Raw genomic sequence first — 18,275 nt, 5'->3', positions numbered from 1 at the left:
CTGAAAGCTAGCGCACGGTTTCTTAACGCGTAGGTTATTGCATTGGCCGGCAGATGTTGCGACACCGGGTAGCAGGGTACGACGGCAGATTTACAGCACGATTGCCCCTCTTCCCCGACCCCTCTCTCGCACCAGCCATCTTCTCTTCCATTGTCTGTTTCCACGTCACTTTCAGCACACTTCCTGCTCCTGCTGGGGCAGCGCTGCACGGCTGGATCCCACGGCCCGGAGCCTCTTGGTGGCGCCGGCGCTCCCTGGCCCTTTAATCGGCACCACTGCTTCATAACGTCCTTTCCTGCGCCGGGCCCTGATGCCCACTCTTCCCTGGCACAGCCTGGAAGTGTATTCGTTAGTCTCTGTGCAAACCTGTAGGCATAATATCTATATGGAAGGGGTCCGTTTCAACCTGACGCCGCGGGGTAGTGTCCGTGGGTGCTTTTAACGCCCCCGAACGTTTGCACTGAAGAGAAAGTAGACAGGTGCCTCCCTGCTGAAACTTGCCGCGGGTGCAAAGCCCCTGCAGACGTCGGCACCTGCATTATCGTGTGAGTAAATATGGAAAATAACGCGCAAAGAGCTGAAAATGCAATCCACACGCAGTGTTATCCCACCCCGCCCCCCGCTGAACATGCCCCCCCGGGAGCGCCGTCTCTCAATCCGGCTAAACCTCCATGCGTTGTGGAGCAATTCTCACCTTGCGAGGGCAATGTTCAGGCAGCCAGATAACGTAAGCAGAGCACTTTTCATCTGTGTAAATTGCTTTGAAACGCTTCCTCATAATATATAAGCTTTTTTTTTTACCCTCTCTCTGTGGTTGTCTCTCTTATCCTCTCCCTCTCTTTCTGTCTTAGTCGTAATTTCTGTTCTTCCATTTCTTTTCATTCTCTCTGGCTCTTCGGGTTCCTCTTTGGAGCTTCCAGATCAATCAGAACTGCCCTCTGCTGTCACTGCCCTGCCGTGAGCTTTCATCAGTAACTTCCCAGGGCCGTCTCCTCTTTTTTTTTTTTTAAACACTCCGAGCCTCCCTCAAGCCCGATCCTCTCAGTGACCGTTCTTAGCAAGGGGCCACAGACTGCAGCCTCTTCCAGAACCCGGTACGTGTGCCAGCTGGGTCTGGCCACTAGGGGCTGTCAGTGCGCAACAGCTAAGGCGCCCTTCCCTCGGGCGGCGTGAACACTGCCTCCGCAGTAACCGAGCTCAGGAACCAAAGCCAGGTTTCCCATGCCGCAGTGCCCAGCGCCGTCACTGAGCCGGGTACTGTTTGGAAAACATCTTTCCCTGTATTTTCTGCCTCTTCCCTCTTTCTTGCTCACAACAGCAGATACTAAGCTGAGGCTCTGTTGTGACTTCACCGTTCCGGCTGTTCTGTTCAGATGTCTGCAGCTGCCTCCTGCCAGGCTTTCGTTATAGCAGGGGCTTTGATGCTCTTTCCTCCTTCCTTCCTTCCTTCCTTCCTTCCCTGCCGTCCCACTTTCTCTCAGCTCGTCTTGCCCCCTTCGCTTCTTTCTCTTCCTGCTCCCTCCATGTGAATGTGCGCCCGCATCTCTCCTCGTCTCTCTCGCTTGTCCATGTGTTCTCCCTTCTGCCTGGCTTATCCCTGCAGCTCTTCTGGCCATTTTAAAGTGGAAGCACGTGAGATGCATGCTGCCATGTAAAATTCCCGCGCTCGGCTCCCCCCGAGACGTCGTTATTGGCTGTGCCGGACACAGTGAACCCTACAGAACTCGGCACCGAGAATGGGTCAGCAGGAAGCGCCCTCCCCTTCACTCCCTCTGTGGGGGCAGTCTGACCACCTAAGTCCTGCCGAGGAGTGTCACCTGACGCGGGGGGGGGGGGGGGGGGGGGCCTGGCGAGATCTTGAAACTCGTCTAGGACATCAACTTTGCATAATTCCTTCCAGTGGCCAATCCGAGGCCTTAGCACCTGCAGGGGATCCAGTCCTCACCAGGACCAGTGCGGCTATCGCTCTCTCATCAGGTGGCTCACGCCAGTCCTCCTTCGTTTCAGAAAACTGCGTTTCCTTACAAGTTCCAGAGCCAGATAATTATGGAAAGTATTCAGGGATGGCAAAGTAGCCCGAAGGCATTTTTCAGCCACTTAGGAGTGGGTCAGCCATCTGCTGGTTAGAGCATAACTTGGCTGGGGGGGGAGGGTGTTTGATGGCTTCTGGTTCTTGACTCTTCCTCTGTCGGTCTCTTGTCACTTACAGCCAGTCCCGCTAGCTCCATCTTGGATTTGTTGAACATGTTGCTATTATCTGTTTGGATAAAATGAGCTGCTTTGAGATGTGGGTCAGTGATAAAGGGGGGTAGAAATATTTTGCATATTGCTTTTTGCTCAGGCCCCTTTATCTCCGTTGCGGCTCAGTTTACAGCACTGTGATTGAGTAATTCCAGCATTATTTCCTCAGAGAATGCCATGCGGTGTGTAAGGCCGGCCCACCAGAGACATGGCTGCACGCATGTTTCTGCGTGTGATGGGATGAAAGGGTGCCATGTAAATTCAAATTATTATTACTCGGAGAGAAAGAATTGGTGTTGAACATGAGCTGCAGGGTTCTCCCAATCTGTTTCAGTCGCTTCACAGCAAATGGGGTAAACTGTAACCAGAAGTGCAAAGATAATCTGGTGATTAGGGCATAAACCATTCACAGCCAGGGGACCCGAGTTCTAGTCTCATCCCTGCTACTTAATGTGTATGATTGGGAGTAAATTCCTTTTCACTAATGTGAATGTCTAATGTCTGTGGTTCCCTTTCATGGTATGTAATTGAATAACATAGTGCACTTGCCCTTATAATCTGGGTATCTTAACTGAACTGACTTTATTGTACCAATACTGTAAGTAACTAAGTCCAGTGTTTTCGTTTGTAAATATAGGCACGGATGAAACTATATTTTAGAAACTTAGGACCCAGTCAAAAGATTTAGGAGCTAGGAAACATTTTTCATTATTTTTTCTCACTCGTTCACTCTTGTTATTTCTATTTTATTTTGTTTGGCTTTTTTATTTATTTTGTTCTTTTTTTTTTTTTAGTTTCGATTTTTATATATTTTACTTCTTTTCCTTTTTCCTTTTTTGTTTTTCTGCCTTTTAGGGTCCAAGTGCCAAATTTTAGGCGCTCCGAAGACCCGACTCCTGGGATTTTTCCAGTCCTGATTATAGGTGTAATAAATGATCCACTCACTTGATCCAGTGGAGTACATTAAATTGTTAGATGGTCGATACCTTTTACGGAGTCTCAATATCCATGTCAGCTCACAAACCTAAGGGCTTTTCATCTCTCACAGTAAACAGCTACTCCAGGCTGGGAGTAGCTTTCTGAAATCTTGTGTGTCAACCCCGGCGTGTATGTTCAGTCACAGTTACCGCACGCAGTCAAAGCTACCTGTGACAAGGAGCCTGTGTTTAAAAATATTAATGTTCCACCGTTGCCGTGGCCCAGGGCAAACGGCCTCCCCTGCTATCCCCTACCGGCTTTGCGCAGCCACGTTGCAGCATACAGTAACTTAGTAAATAATGGCCGATAAAGACCATTCAGTCTGCCGCCTCCCCCCCCAACCACAGAGCGCTGTGTAGGCCGGGCCGGCATGTCCATCCCCAAGCCCTCTGTCTCCTGGTGACCTTCTCAGCCCCCTCAACAGCTTGTCTTGCTGTAAAGTAGCTCACATGACTGCAGTAATCCGCAGTCAGTAAACAGCTGGGTTGAAAGATTGCAGGATGAATCACTCTATTGTTCCGCACTGCAGACTCCCAGCAGCAGCAGAAAAAAAAAAAATAACCCACAGAGGAAGCAGGAGAGAAGTCTCCTCAGGAGCAAGGTGCCGCGGCCTCTGCCTGCTCTTTTGCAGCGGGGCAAGGCCCCACCTCACGGCACAGGAGCGAGGGCACCTGTGCCTGCACCGAGTGCTGCAAAGGGAGACTTGAAAGCCAGAGCTTTTCCAGAAGGCCTGGGGATTGTGATTATTTTTGGTGTATGAGATCTGGTGCAGTGCTGTTCCGGATCTGGTGGGATGTTCCGGGGCATGCTCTCCAATGAAAAACGTAAAGCAAGAGTCGCAGTCCGAGGTTTAAGCCCCAAATTCAGCAGCGTTGACACTGAGGTTGCGTCGGATATCACATAAGTTGTACCCTGGGGTAGGACAGCCGAATGAAACCTCAGAGGCTGGAGGCAGAAACCACGCTGACTCCAGCTTTCCATCCTGCGACTGTGCATTTATTATAACATAAATCAGCAGACATCATATGTTGGCCGCTTACCTTCTAGCAGTGTACCCAGCACTAACTTACCAGAGAAGGTTCAGGAGCTCACTTCTCCTGTTCCTACACAGATTAAAGAGGGGTAGTAGGTACACTCCTTTACATACCCTCCCTCCTCAGCTTGAACCGTCTTCACTCGCCCTGGATCCCATCCAGGGAAGGGGGTTCTCCTACCCGATACACTTTCTCTGGCCTTCTACCAGCTAGAATTTTGGTCAGGACTATGGGCCTTGCTCCCCCCGCCCCTCATTAGGGATGCCTCAAATGCCACCATATCCAGCAGCCACTGTGTCTTTTGCACAGTGTCCGCTCCCAGTATTTCACTTGAGTCCACTTGTTGTTCTGGTTCCATTCCTTCCCAGGCTGGACTCTCTGCACTTTACTTGGGAGTGTCTGCAGTGGCTTTCACTCTTTTTTCCCGCTTTTACTACAGCATCTTCTGACTCCTCTGCACCATCTTCAACTGCAGCACCATTTTCTTGCCATTCTGCAGTGGTTGCATCTGTGTACTCTGCAGCGCCTCCCTCTGGCCTTTCTGCGGTCTCTCTCGCTGGCCTCTCAGCAGCATCTCTCTTTGGTTTCCCTGCAGCACCTCTCACTGGCTCATCTGCAGTGCCTCTCTCTCGCTTTTTTTTTGCAGTGCTTTTCTCTGGCTCTTCCGCAGTGCCTTCTTCAGGCAAGTTGGTGCTGCTTCCAACTTTGATACTGCCTGGGCAATCTGTGTTGCCTCTTTCAGGCCAGGCTGTACAGCTCCACCATGAGCTCTTTTGCATAACAGTCACAGTCACTGCAGGTTCGTTTACCTGGCATTCATGCTTTTCACTTGTATTCAGCTCTTGCCTGTTTTTGCAGTTGTGGCTTGTCTTTTGCCCTCTGTTCCAGCAGTGTATTCACTGGATCCATGCCAGGTTTTCCTGTCACACCGTCCACAGTCTCTGCTCTGGCTCCAGCACAATTGCTGTTCTTTTCTTCTTTTGCACCCTTGTCCCTTTGAAGGGAAAAGCACCTGTCAGGTGATTCATACAGCTGCTGCACTTCTTCTGTTTTTAGCTTTATTTCTGCCAGCTTGGCAATTATGGAGGCCAAGGTTGCTTCAAACTCTTTCTGGTTCATGTCCAAGGAATCTGGGACCCAATGGAACGCTCTTGTAGTTGTCTCTGTACTTCCAGTGGGCTTTGAACCACAGGTTGCATTTTGACTTCCTTGGGCTCTAGTATTGAGCAGGCTACCTTTCTGCTGGAGGATCCCGCCCTGTTCACAGCTAACTCTGGCAGCTTCACTTTCTGCAGGAACCACGCTTTATTCAAACACAGTCTCTTTACTCAAACTGTTTCTCCCTTTTGTATTCTGTGTTAAGCAAGCGGAGCTTTTCTCCTTACTTGCAAACAAACTTTCACAGCTAATCTTTTTTTCAGGTTCCAGAATACCACTCTCTGTGTTAAGCAAAAGCATTTTCTGTGCTCCTCCCGGAGCCACGGTCTTTTACACTTCAGTGCTTTGTGCCCCACTGCAGTATTGCTTCTTTGGCAGGTACCACAATACCATAAACCTCTTTGTCTTCTTTATTTCTTTTCCTCTCTTGGAGACTTGGGTTTCTCTCTGTGCCTTGCGTAGAGCAGAAATCCCACTTCTGACACCTGAAACCTCATAGGCTGAACCATGCTGACTCCAGCCTTTCTTCATACAACTTTAACTTTATTATAAAGAAATCAGTATACAACATATGTAGACTGCTTACCTTCTAGCAGGGTACCGAACCCTAGTTTACCTGAAAGGGTTCAGGAGCTCACTTCTCCTGGAGATTCAGGGACCTTTATTTCTATCTGGGCTTCATTTCTTATCCTGCCCAGCAGGATCCTGCCCACAGAGCTCTCTCCCTCTTTGAGTTTTAAGGTGGACTAGGTATCCAGCCTATTCCTGCACAGGTTAAGGAGGGGTAGTGGGTCCACTCCTTTAACCTGAATAATTTTGCAAGCTAGGAGCTGTGAGTTTCTCTTACAAATGAAATGAAACTATCAGCTCCCCAGAAAGAAGAACAATTTATATTCATATTGCTGTTTTTCATCCAGAGAGGATCCCAGCCCACTCTACATTAACAATCCTTAGGCAGGCGGCAGCTGTAAGTGACCAGTCTAGCTACCAGGGTTTGTGCCCTGGGACGTGCTTCAGCTACCAGAGGGCTAATGACCCGGGGAAGGGGTGGTCTCAGTTTTAACTGCTCTTTCCCCTCATCTAGACCAGTCATTACACTCATACTGCAGCCCCCTCCAGAAAAAGGACTATAAATACTGCCCCTGTGGCACAACCACACCTGACTAGCCTGAGGAACAGAAGCTGGGCTCAGGATTTAAAGCTAGATCTCCTGAATGGCTACTGAGCCACAAGGGCAGGCATTTACATTCTGGACTTCTACATGCAGTGCCTATAGTCGCAACCCCTGATTTCTTGTGGCAGACAGGTTGGTTTTTTTTAAGATTCTGCGGCATTATCAAATTCTGCAATAATTATGGGGTAAACTTGCATAAAGGTTCATATTGATCACATTATTATTATTATTTAGGTATTTAGATTTAGCTCACGCCTTTTCATTGGTAGCTGAAGGCGAGTTACATTTCAGCTATATTAGGTGTTTCCCCACCCCCCAGAGGGTTTACAGTCTAAGAGAGTTATTTTCTAAATCGCGACAGGCGTGTACCACACGGTAAATGCCCTAGCACAGCAGTAATGCACGCTGCTTCTCCCTAGGTTAACCCAGTTATGGCGATGAGCCAATTAGCATGCAGATGCAAGGCTGATCATCTCACGGACAGGCAAAAACCATGTTAATCAAATAATGCGGCTTACCTCGAGATTCTCAAGTTAGCTACAAGCTAAGAGTCGCGTGACGGGGAAAAGGGGCGTCTGAGGCCAGCCGGCACTGTTTTGAAAATGGTGCCCACAGCTTTTGTAGCCACATCTATCTGGCATAGCTTTGAATAATGAATTGGTATGAGTTTAGGTGTAGGTGTGCCTGCTCCTTAATAAAACTGAAAGACCTTAAATCCCTGCTTGCGATTATAACCATGTGCAGGATGGATTAAGGCTGATTAGTGGCCAGGCCTGGCAGCTGCAGGACAGGAACAATCCCAGGCCTGATTAAAGCCTCACAGCTCCTTGGTCGCCTCTTTCAGGAGGGGGATTGACCCTGCCTCAGTGTTACCAACGCCTGTCTCCAGCCCTTTGTCGCTTTCCTTCATTTCCTCCCTTCTGCTGGAATGCTCGGGTTTGGAAGGAGGCGCGGGCACTCGCTCCAAGTGCCTGACATTTTCAGCTCTTCTGGTCCGCATTTTGCAGGCACATCCTCCATTTCTATTCCCTGTGTTCTGCATTGTCTCCAGTATTTACTCTCCCCATATACCTCGCTGTGCTGGAGTCTGTGGCATTTTTTATTTCTGTTTACCTCACTGTTTATGAATCTGTGGCATATTCATTCCCTGTGTACCTCATTGTGCAAGAATCTGTGGCATTTTCAGTCCCTGTGTACCTCACTGTGCAGGAGTCTGTGGCATTTTCAGTCCCTGTGTACCTCACTGTGCAGGAGTCTGTGGCATTTTCAGTCCCTGTGTACCTCACTGTGCAGGAGTCTGTGGCATTTTCAGTCCCTGGGTACCTCACTGTGCAAGAGTCTGTGACATTTTCAGTCCCTGTGTACCTCACTGTGCAAGAGTCTGTGGCATTTTCAGTCCCTGTCTACCTCACTGTGCAAGAGTCTGTCGCATTTTCAGTCCCTGGGTACCTCACTGCAGGAGTCTGTGGCATGTTCAGTCCCTGTGTACCTCACTGTGCAAGAGTCTGTGGCATTTTCATTCCCTGTGTACCTCACTGTGCAAGAGTCTGTGGCATTTTCAGTCCCTGTGTACCTCACTGTGCAAGAGTCTGTCGCATTTTCAGTCCCTGGGTACCTCACTGCAGGAGTCTGTGGCATGTTCAGTCCCTGTGTACCTCACTGTGCAAGAGTCTGTGACATTTTCAGTCCCTGTGTACCTCACTGTGCAAGAGTCTGTCGCATTTTCAGTCCCTGGGTACGTCACTGCAGGAGTCTGTGGCATGTTCAGTCCCTGGGTACCTCACTGTGCAAGAGTCTGTGACATTTTCAGTCCCTGTGTACCTCACTGTGCAAGAGTCTGTGGCATGTTCAGTCCCTGTCTACCTCACTGTGCAAGAGTCTGTCGCATTTTCAGTCCCTGGGTACCTCACTGCAGGAGTCTGTGGCATGTTCAGTCCCTGTGTACCTCACTGTGCAGGAGTCTGTGGCATGTTCAGTCCCTGTGTACCTCACTGTGCAAGAGTCTGTGGCATTTTCATTCCCTGTGTACCTCACTGTGCAAGAGTCTGTGGCATTTTCAGTCCCTGTGTACCTCACTGTGCAAGAGTCTGTGGCATTTTCAGTCCCTGTGTACCTCACTGTGCAAGAGTCTGTGGCATGTTCAGTCCCTGTGTACCTCACTGTGCAAGAGTCTGTGGCATTTTCAGTCCCTTTGTACCTCACTGTGCAAGAGTCTGTGGCATTTTCAGTCCCTGTGTACCTCATTGTGCAAGAGTCTGTGGCATTTTCAGTCCCTATATTCTACTCTGAGCTGCAGACTCCAGTATTTTCACTTCTTATGCTCTGCATTGAGCTTGAAAGGTTTACTGATGCAGAATTAGAATCATGTCAGATATTTACGAAATGTGATGCATATATTTAATTTGCTGCCATTTCTGTAAGGTAGTTAAGCCAAAATGTTCTTATAGCCATTGGGGGCAAGATGGAAACTGTAAAAAAAAAAAAAAATATATATATATATATATATATATATAAAGCAAAAGTAGGGTGAGGTTACCTATGTAATCAGGGTTCCAAATATGATGTATTTTTCATGAGACAGTCAGACCTAAATTTCCCAGATTTAGAAATAAAGGACATATCAGAGAGACATATGAAACGAAATCTATGTTTTACACAAATATATCTAAGTCGGGCAAGTTGCTTTAAATAAAATACTGTGGATTTCCTGTTTTTAAGCAGAGCAGTGCCAGAAATCAAACAACTGTGGCGCATTTCATTAGAAAGGGAAGCTCCTCCGACCTGCCCTGTCCTCTCCCGTGTGGACATTTGGCTGGAGGGGTCTCCCTCTCTCCCCAGGGTGTCGGGGTTTTTCACAGGCCACGTTGTCCTCTACGTAACCCGGCGCTTGCTCTTTTGGCTTCTTCCTTTGACGTTCTTCTTATTCTGCCCTGTTGGTAAATGTCTTTGGTGGAATGCCGGCTCCCGTCTGACAGATGTGTCTCTTCTTCTTCCTTCCCCTCTCTGCAGGCCTGGTCCAGATTCCAGTCAGCATGTACCAGACCGTGGTAACCAGCCTCGCCCAGGGGAACGGGCCTGTCCAGGTCGCCATGGCCCCAGTCACCACCAGGATAGCGGACGCCAGCGTCACTATGGACGGCCAGGCGGTGGAGGTCGTGACTCTGGAACAGTGACACTGCCATGTGATGCCATAGCCTGTCTCTTAAAATTTGAATGCATATAGAGGTGTAATCAGGTGGCACAGACTTGCAACAGTGTGGAGCAAAGGTTGCGTTAACTTTTTAAAAGCATAATTTCCGCCTTACACTCGCCTCTCCTCCCTCCACCAGCTCCCCAGCAGAAGTAGGGCTCTCATTATGATTTTAACATCCTCTAGAAACCCTGGGATTGCTGAGACCTTTTTTTTTTTAGGGCCGGCTTTGGGGAGGGTAAGGGAAGGGAGAGCCGTCGGGGCAATTGCCCTAGGACTCCCCTGGTGAAGCTGAATGTGGTCACTGAGGCAGAACTCCAGGGCACCCGACGCTGGCTGGGCCGCACTCCTTACTTTCTGAGCTGGACCTCAATATGTCTAATGCCGGCCCTGATGGCCTTGTGCTTTTGTCAGTTTTGTGGTTCTCAAAAGCCCAGCTGTCAGAGTCCTGCTGTAACTGTGGGAACATCTGGATGGAGCACATGAGGCAGCTGTCAGTGCCCCGTGTGTGTGTGTGTGTGTGTGTGTCCTGCTATAACTGTGGGAACATCTGGATGGAGCACATGAGGCAGCTGTCAGTGCCCCGTGTGTGTGTGTGTGTGTGTGTGTGCGTGTGTGTGTCCTGCTGTAACTGTGGGAACATCTGGATGGAGCACATGAGGCAGCAGTCAGTGCCCCCCGTGTGTGTGTGTGTGTGTGTGTGTGTGTGCGCATGTGTGTGTGTGTGTGTATGAGTGTGTGTGTGTGTATGAGAGTGTGTATATATGAGAGTGTGTGTGTGTGTATGAGAGTGTGTGTGTGTGTGTCTGTGATTTTGCCTGCGTGTGTGTGTGTGTGTGTGTGTGTGTGTGGTACTACCAAGCACACTTCCTGCCTTGATGGAATCTTGGGAGCCCAGAAAACGCTGAAGGTCATGTTTCCAGCTCACTAACTACTTGAATCTGAGGAGGACAGGTTTGTTATGAAACTTTTTTGTATGCAGTAAAATGTTTCTTTTTTGGGGGGGCAGACAATGTGGGGGAAAACTGGGTGAGCAGAAATAGGAATGCGATCTTCAGGAAGCGATTTAGGGAGGGGGGGGAGTCTTAGCTAAGTACGTACACCTGCCCCCCCCCCCCCCCCACCCTTGCTGGAAACCCACGAGAGCCTTGAATTTAATGCTTGAATAAAGTAACTTCCGCTCAATCGTCCGCTGCTTGTTTTCCCGGGAAGATCCTGCTGAACCCAGACACATCCTCCTCATCTGAATAAAGGTTTCTGTGCTCCACCCTTTACTCAAGTCCCATCTGTAAAAGACGATGCTCCTGCTTCCATACTTTCCAGGCACACTGTGTTCTTATCCACTTAGGAAACCTCACCTTACCAGGCTTTTCCTCACGTATATCTGCAAAAGTCTACCTTTTTATCTGTAAAAGGTGATTCTACTTCCTAATCTGCACAGCTGACAACTCCTTATTTTCAGAGGCCGCTCCTCCTCCTGCTCATCTGCAAAGCAAAAATCCCTTCGTTTACATGGTAGGCCCCTCCCTTGTCTCCTCTGCCTAGCAGACTCCTCCCCTTGTTTCCAGAGGCAGCTTCTCCTCCTCTGCCTTGCCCAGGAGATCATTTCCTGTTTTCGTCTGTATAGAAAGCTCCTTCCTCTTTTGCTCCCCCTTCCTTTTTCCTCTTTGACTTATATTTGCTGCTTCATGGGAATTTTTTTAATATGTGGACCCTGTTCCACAGGAGATCTAAACTAGATTCCCATTTTTGTTGATCTGAATTTTGGAGAGAGGACGGCTTAAATGCTGACCAGGGAACATTCCCTTCAGTTTACCGTCTTAAGGGTTTTTAGGTTATGTGTCTTTTATTTTGCATTGCTAAATCATGAAATGTATAGGTACGTCTGGTGCACCCACACTATATGATTGATAGTGAGGATGTGTGAGGTTTAATTTAACAGATTTCCTGTGAGTTCTGTGCTCAGCTCTTGTCTCCTTTAAGGTGGGGGATGTCCTGAGAGGCAGAAAGGGCTAACCCCCCCCCCCCCCCCCACTCCTGCCCTTGTTGGAAGGATGCACTCTCCCTGCAGTACAGCCACCATCACCAGTACTGATTTGCTGCTCTTCATTTTATCTGATTTACAGGAAATGGAGGCCAAACGGCAGTCTGCCTATGGGGACCCCCCCCCCCCCCCACCCCTAGCCTGAAAGGACTCGCCTTCCGAGGGTCCCCGCAGGCAGCCTGCCATTTCCCCCCCCCCCCCTCCAATGAATGCACATCATGGAAAGTCCCCCCCCCACTGTAAGCCACCTGGGTGCCCCCTGTGTTTGGAAGATCCTGGGAAGGCACTCACGTTGAAACACCCCCTCTGGTTCCCTGATTGGGAATCGGTGTCGTACAGTCCCCTGAAGTGGCAGCTCTCCTCAGGCGGGGGGCTTGGAGAGAAGTAAGACAAGAAAATCATCCCTGGTGGGGGGTTCCGAGAGAGCGCCCTCTCCCCTCCCCACAGCCCTTTCATCTTGTCTCTCCAGCCGTGTTTCAGCAAGAGCAGGAGATGCTGCCACGCATAGCTCAGAAGGGAAAAATACCTCTTTATTAAGGTGAAACTATTTCCGTCATGTTTTGAGGGGGGAAGGGAACGAGCCTCCATCCGAGAGAAACCCCTGATGTGCAGGTACCATGGTGGGGAGACTGAGAAGGGCCCCCGCCCCGCATCGCCACCCCATGCCGTTGTTCCGGTTTCCAATCGGAAAAGCTCCTGTCCATTCCCAAAGAGCGTATCGTGATGTCTGCCAGTGCTGCAGGACACTTTATCATGGGCTGGCCGCTAGTGTTGAGAACCCACGGTTTCGCCTACTGTTTCTGAAGACTGATTTTTAAAATTTGACCTTGCAGCCGCCAAATCTTCACTCCCAATAGCTGACTAGTTCCCCCTCCGCCCCCCCCCCCAGACGCTACCGCCTCTTAACGTGTGCAGTGGTGTGCGTATTTAAGTTTGTTTCGTTTTGTTTATCTGTCCGTGAACCTTAAAACCCCATCCCTCTCACTCGGCCTTCGATCCTTGTATTTACTTGTTTTATATGAAAATATCAAATGTTCTTTGTAATAAGGTTGTGTTTTTTTTTTCTGTATGGATTTTGAGAAGTATTTACTTGTATAACAAGCCTAGCGTATACAGTTTTTTATTATTATAAATATTATTATTATTGTGCAGAAGTCGGATTGCTTTCTTTGCTATGTGATCAGATTGTTCCGGTCCCAGAAAAGATCGGAGGGCACAGCGTCTGAGCATGTTATGACACGGCTCCCATTCTGTCTATTGATGCCTCCTCATTCAGAAAATAAATAATTGCAAATTGTGTGTACAGATCAAGGGGCCTGTGCTTCATTTTCACATGCGTTCAAAAAGGTTAACGCAGCAGTACAATAGCACTGATTACGGTGTCAACTCGGGAGCTTCTTGGTTCTGCTGTGTCCAGAGCCGTAGCCAGGCCATTTGGCATCTGTAGCGAAGTGAAAAAGTGCACCCTCACTCTTTACACAACACCAGGAGTTGGGAGATTCAGTTAAATGTAGGGTGATTTAATTTCTAATTTTATCTGGCCGTTTCCTCCTGCTCCTTTGGGCTTCCAGCTCAGTTGGAACCAGTATGGGGATCCTGTCGCCTTTAGCCTTATTTATTTATAAAAATGTATAACCCACTCTATTTAGTTTTAGTTTAGTTTATTAAGTTCGGTTTTCCATCACAATGGTTTACAATATAAAAGAGTAAAATACAATTGTCAATAAAATAAATTTCCAACAAATTTGTAACTACAAGATAATAAATAATTAACAATGAATACAAAACTTTAAATTATAAAATCGAAACAGAATAAAAATTAAAAACAGTAGGTAAGATAAAAGATATAAAAAGAAAATACCAACTCTTAAAAATAGGAGCAAGAGTTACAAGGTCATTTTCTTTAATTGGATTCTGCATACGCACAGCAGAAAAACCATGTTTTAAGTTCTGACTTTACTTTCTTAGTATAAAAAATAATGTTGGTTGCATTATTTTTGCCTTCTTTTTAGTATCTTTTTTTAAAGTTTTGGTGTTGGGGTGTGGTGTCCGTATTTTGAGGGTTCATTGCATCTACAGTTCCAGGCAGGGTACAAAATGACATACATATTAACACTTAAAACCATCAAAAGATTAATCAAAAACATACATCCACACGTCAAATACTATTCAACATATTTACATTAGTTAGGTTTCTAATGTTGGAATAATGAGCATGGACAGTATTTTTATCTGTATCTTATGGACAGATCAGAGGATTCAGTATCATCAGACATATCCAATACACATAATATAAGAGACTGGGAAACTATGAAGTTTCTCTTTGAAAATCTGGAGGCCACCTGGACCCGGGAATACTTGCACACCCACCGACTTTGCTCCTGCTTTGTAGCAGGTTCCAAGTCAACCCGATACAGCACACACAGGAATTTCAAAATGAAATCCCATCATGTTGCTTGCCAGCTCCACTCTCCCCCTTACAATCTTGTACGCCCTCTCCTCCAGTCATGCCCTCCAAACATACAATTAAAAACTATGCACCTATAATAAGATTTTATATGAAAACATTCAAAGTATAGTCTTCTGAGTTGAAAAATCTCTCTTACAGCATGTATATTATATTTAAATGCACTGTTGTGGTGCCAATCAGAAAACCTTGCTAAAAATATTTGGAACCTGTATGGTATTAGGCCTATAGCATGTTGGTTGTGGTCTTGGCCTTAAAAGCCATGAGTAAACTGAATTACGATTACAATATAATAAACTTCAATACCAAAACAGCACTAGCTGCCAACACTCAAACAGTAACAACCCTACCTATGAAAAGGGAACACTGCAAATATTACACCAGGCCCTTCAACACTAGGAAAATAGAAAAAACCAAGCTGTTATAGATCCCTACAGAGAAATTACATGCTAGTAGAATACCTCAAGTTCAGTTGCACATGCAGAACACAGACAGACCCTCACCAAATAGAGATAAAGCGACCATAAAGTATAACTAGAAATGTGTTACAACCCTCAACAGAAGGCATGGTGGAAACCTGCAGAGAGCAGCTGTTACAATCCTCAACAGAAGGCATGGTGGAAACCTGCAGAGAGTGGCTGTTACAACCCTCAGTAGAAGGCATGGTGGAAACCTGCACAGAGCGGCTGTTACAACCCTCAACAGAAGGCATGGTGGAAACCTGCACAGAGCGGCTGTTACAACCCTCAACAGAAGGCATGGTGGAAAACCTGCAGAGAGCGGCTGTTACAACCCTCAACAGAAGGCATGGAAGGTAACCTGCACAGAGTGGTTGTTACAACCCTCAACAGAAGGTATGGTGAAAACCTGCACAGAGCGGATGTTACAACCCTCAACAGAAGGCATGATGGAAACCTGCACAAAGCGGATGTTACAACCCTCAACAGAAGGCATGGTGGAAACCTGCACAGAGCGGCTGTTACAACCCTCAACAGAAGGCATGGTGGAAACCTGCACAGAGCGGCTGTTACAACCCTCAACAGAAGGAATGGTGAAAACCTGCACAGAGCGGATGTTACAGCCCTCAACAGAAGGCATGGTGGAAACCTGCACAAAGCGGCTGTTACAACCCTCAACAGAAGGCATGGTGGAAACCTGCACAAAGCGGCTGTTACAACCCTCAACAGAAGGCATGGTGGAAACCTGCACAAAGCGGATGTTGCAACCCTCAACAGAAGGCATGGTGAAAACCTGCACAGAGCAGATGTTACAGCCCTCAACAGAAGGCGTGGTGGAAACTTGCACAGAGTGGCTGTTACAACCCTCAACAGAAGGCATGGAAGGTAACCTGCATGGAGCAGTGGTTAGTACCCTGGATGGACCATTATCTGCTGTCAGTTGCTATCTTTGTACCAGCCTCCTTCGTTAAATACTGTTCAGCTGTTTGTACTGTGTTCATACATTGCATGTATCAGTGTGGGGGCACATCAGCTCACTATCACCTGATAAGGAAAGTAAAAATCAAACTGGAAAAGGAAGTCCTGATGATTCTGTTGAAACTGCTAGCTAGATTATTTGAACAACAGTCTTGCCTACCTTCTTTAAATCTTACTTGCAAATCTGCATTTCACTCTGCTTCTTTCTCTAAACCACAATAAGTCCATTTGTCTTTGCAACATTTTCAAACTAACCATGTAATCCTGTTTTTTATGAGGACACCATAGAATACTAGAATACAACAAATCAGTAAATAAAAGGAACTAGGCCAGATGGCTGTTGAGAGTGCCACATCCTTCTCTTTTCATCCATCACCTGTTGTTAGCATGAAGCCGGTGACTCAGCAGGAACAGCAAAAGTGATTTTTATAGCGCTAGGTAGATAAGTGTTGTGTTTGTGGCATTGTGTGGACCCTTAGTCGTAGTGGAGATGACTCCTCCCACGGGGAGGGGCCCCGTGGGGAACCACAGCGATAGGCTAAACGCAGAGAGCTGACACTTGTAGGTGGAAAGCTTTATTGTATTGCTGTAGATAGATGGTATGAGGCAGGAAGGAAAGGCACTGGAGTCCGGTAAGATGCCAATACGTTCTGACAGTCTCAGATGTAGAAGTCTCACCCAGATGTTCAAGGTAGATAGGAACACGCGGTGCGGGATAAGCCGAGCCTGGTGGGTGGAGTTGGAGAACCGGATCATTTATTTATCGAGTTTTATATACCGTCGTTCGGTTTCGCCATAAAGGATCATAAAGGTACTCACTGGAACGTAGTGCAAGCGTCTTCCTGATAATGAGGAAGGTGGGACCAAAGGTGCAGGATACTTAGACTGGTAGGCCCTCGAGGAGCGAGTACCTGATAGTTCGGAGATCCTGAAATGAAATAAGAGAGAGAGACCCCCAAGGAGCGGTTGTCTAATTAGTAGAGCCCCGAAGGGTGGGTGGAAGCGAGAGACCCCCGAGGAGCGGGTGCCTAGAGCTTCTAATGGAGCGAGGCCCTGGAGTGTAGAGCAGCGTCTAAGCATTCAGCTTAAAGCGGTCAGAGTAGCTAAACCGGAGTCTTAGCTAACTCAAAGTTGGAAGCGTAGCGCAGGCTTTAAATACCTGGAGGTATTGACGTCATGCGGTGGGGACGCCCCCAAGGTTCCGCCATGACGTGTAATTGAGCGTAGGAGATGCGCGCGCGCCCTAGGAGGCCACGGGAATGAGCACGGCGAACTGGGACGCCCATGCTGAGCTGGAGACGCCGAGGCCCTCGGCACTCGGCACTGGAAGTAGCCATCTTGCCCAAGGAGGAGAAAAAGGGAAGAAAAGAGGTAAGGCAGAGCGGTCGCAGCCGTCTGCGACCAACAGACGCAACAATAAGATGTAGAAGCTAAGGCCTAAGGGGGCTTGCATGGTGGAGACTTTAGAGCAAAGATAGTACTAATGTGACATGCTCTACAGTACGCAGACCAAAATCCAGCTAGAAGCAGCAGCTCCTGGAGAACGTGGTGGTAGCTTTGTAGGTGTGCAAAGAACTCCTGGGAACAGAAGGTCTTGGCCTCTTTTTACCTTACATGGCCACTCGGTGCTTTCCGGTTAGGATTGCCACCTGACTCAGGTAAACTGATCCAGTCCTGGCCTTCACTTCATATTTCTGTAAAGAATGCGGGAATACATACACAGATGTTATGGGGAGCACCAGCACTGGCTGCATCACTTTTGGGTCTGCTCTGCTTACTATGTGAAACTACTTTTTATACTCAAAATGGACTCTTGGATGTTTTAATCCAGTTCTGGAAAATCACGGTGCCTGGGACTCTTCTTTGTGACAGAAGACTGCAATGATTGTCCACAATGCCTGGTCTTCCTCTATCCTGATGCTAGCCAGGCCTGACCCGGCTTAACTTCTGAGCTCAAACAAGTTCAGACTCTTCCAGGCCAGCGTTGCTGTGGGCATTTACAGAAATGTACTGAACACATGGGAACAACTCTTTCTAACTCACATAGACTCTTTTTTTTTTCTGTGAGGAGGGAGTCCAATCTTCAGGCACTGGCTAAATTATCAGTAACCACAGCAGTAATTGCCAGGTATCTCACCAGCAGTGATTGGGCTATGGTTATTATGGTTATTTCTCAATTATTTCTGTTATCTGGCAAACTTCCCTCTGTGCTACAGACCTTACAGCCTTTTCAGAGTAAGCTCAGGTTATGATTTTAATATCCTCTGGGATTGCTGAAACCTTGTTTAGGAACAGCTGTGGGGAGGTGGGGTCAGGCAGCTTCTGAACAGAACTGTTCAGTTCTTAAAAAAAAAAAAAGATAAAGAAGAAATAATAGAAAAATCCAAGGCCAAAAAGACTACGGTCAGCATAAAAAGGAGCTCTGTCCAGGTCTGAACCAAGGTCTGCCCTGCTTGGGGGGTGGGAAGGGTTGGAGCTTTGTCTATAAGCCATTATGTGACTCCTCTGAACGGAAGCTGAGCCACTCAGAAAAGGCTTCTTTAATCTCTCAAG

At 47.7% G+C, this 18,275-nt stretch overlaps 1 protein-coding gene across 4 annotated transcripts in view; it reads left to right on the top strand.

Annotated features, from left to right (window-relative positions):
* NRF1 (nuclear respiratory factor 1) overlaps window positions 1–13,124 on the top strand; it is a 336,328-nt gene extending 323,204 nt beyond the window's left edge. For all 4 annotated transcript variants that reach the window (XM_029615700.1, XM_029615701.1, XM_029615698.1 and 1 more), the window contains exon 12: window positions 9,595–13,124. In XM_029615700.1, coding sequence (XP_029471560.1) covers window positions 9,595–9,758 — 164 coding nt within the window. In that variant the 3' untranslated portion in view covers window positions 9,759–13,124. The remainder of the gene's footprint in view (window positions 1–9,594) is intronic.
* The last annotated feature ends 5,151 nt before the right edge of the window (window positions 13,125–18,275 follow it).

The sequence above is a fragment of the Rhinatrema bivittatum genome, chromosome 9 (assembly GCF_901001135.1).
Source record: "Rhinatrema bivittatum chromosome 9, aRhiBiv1.1, whole genome shotgun sequence".
Taxonomy (NCBI): Eukaryota; Metazoa; Chordata; class Amphibia; order Gymnophiona; family Rhinatrematidae; genus Rhinatrema; species Rhinatrema bivittatum.
This window is presented reverse-complemented; position numbering and strand designations above follow the sequence as displayed.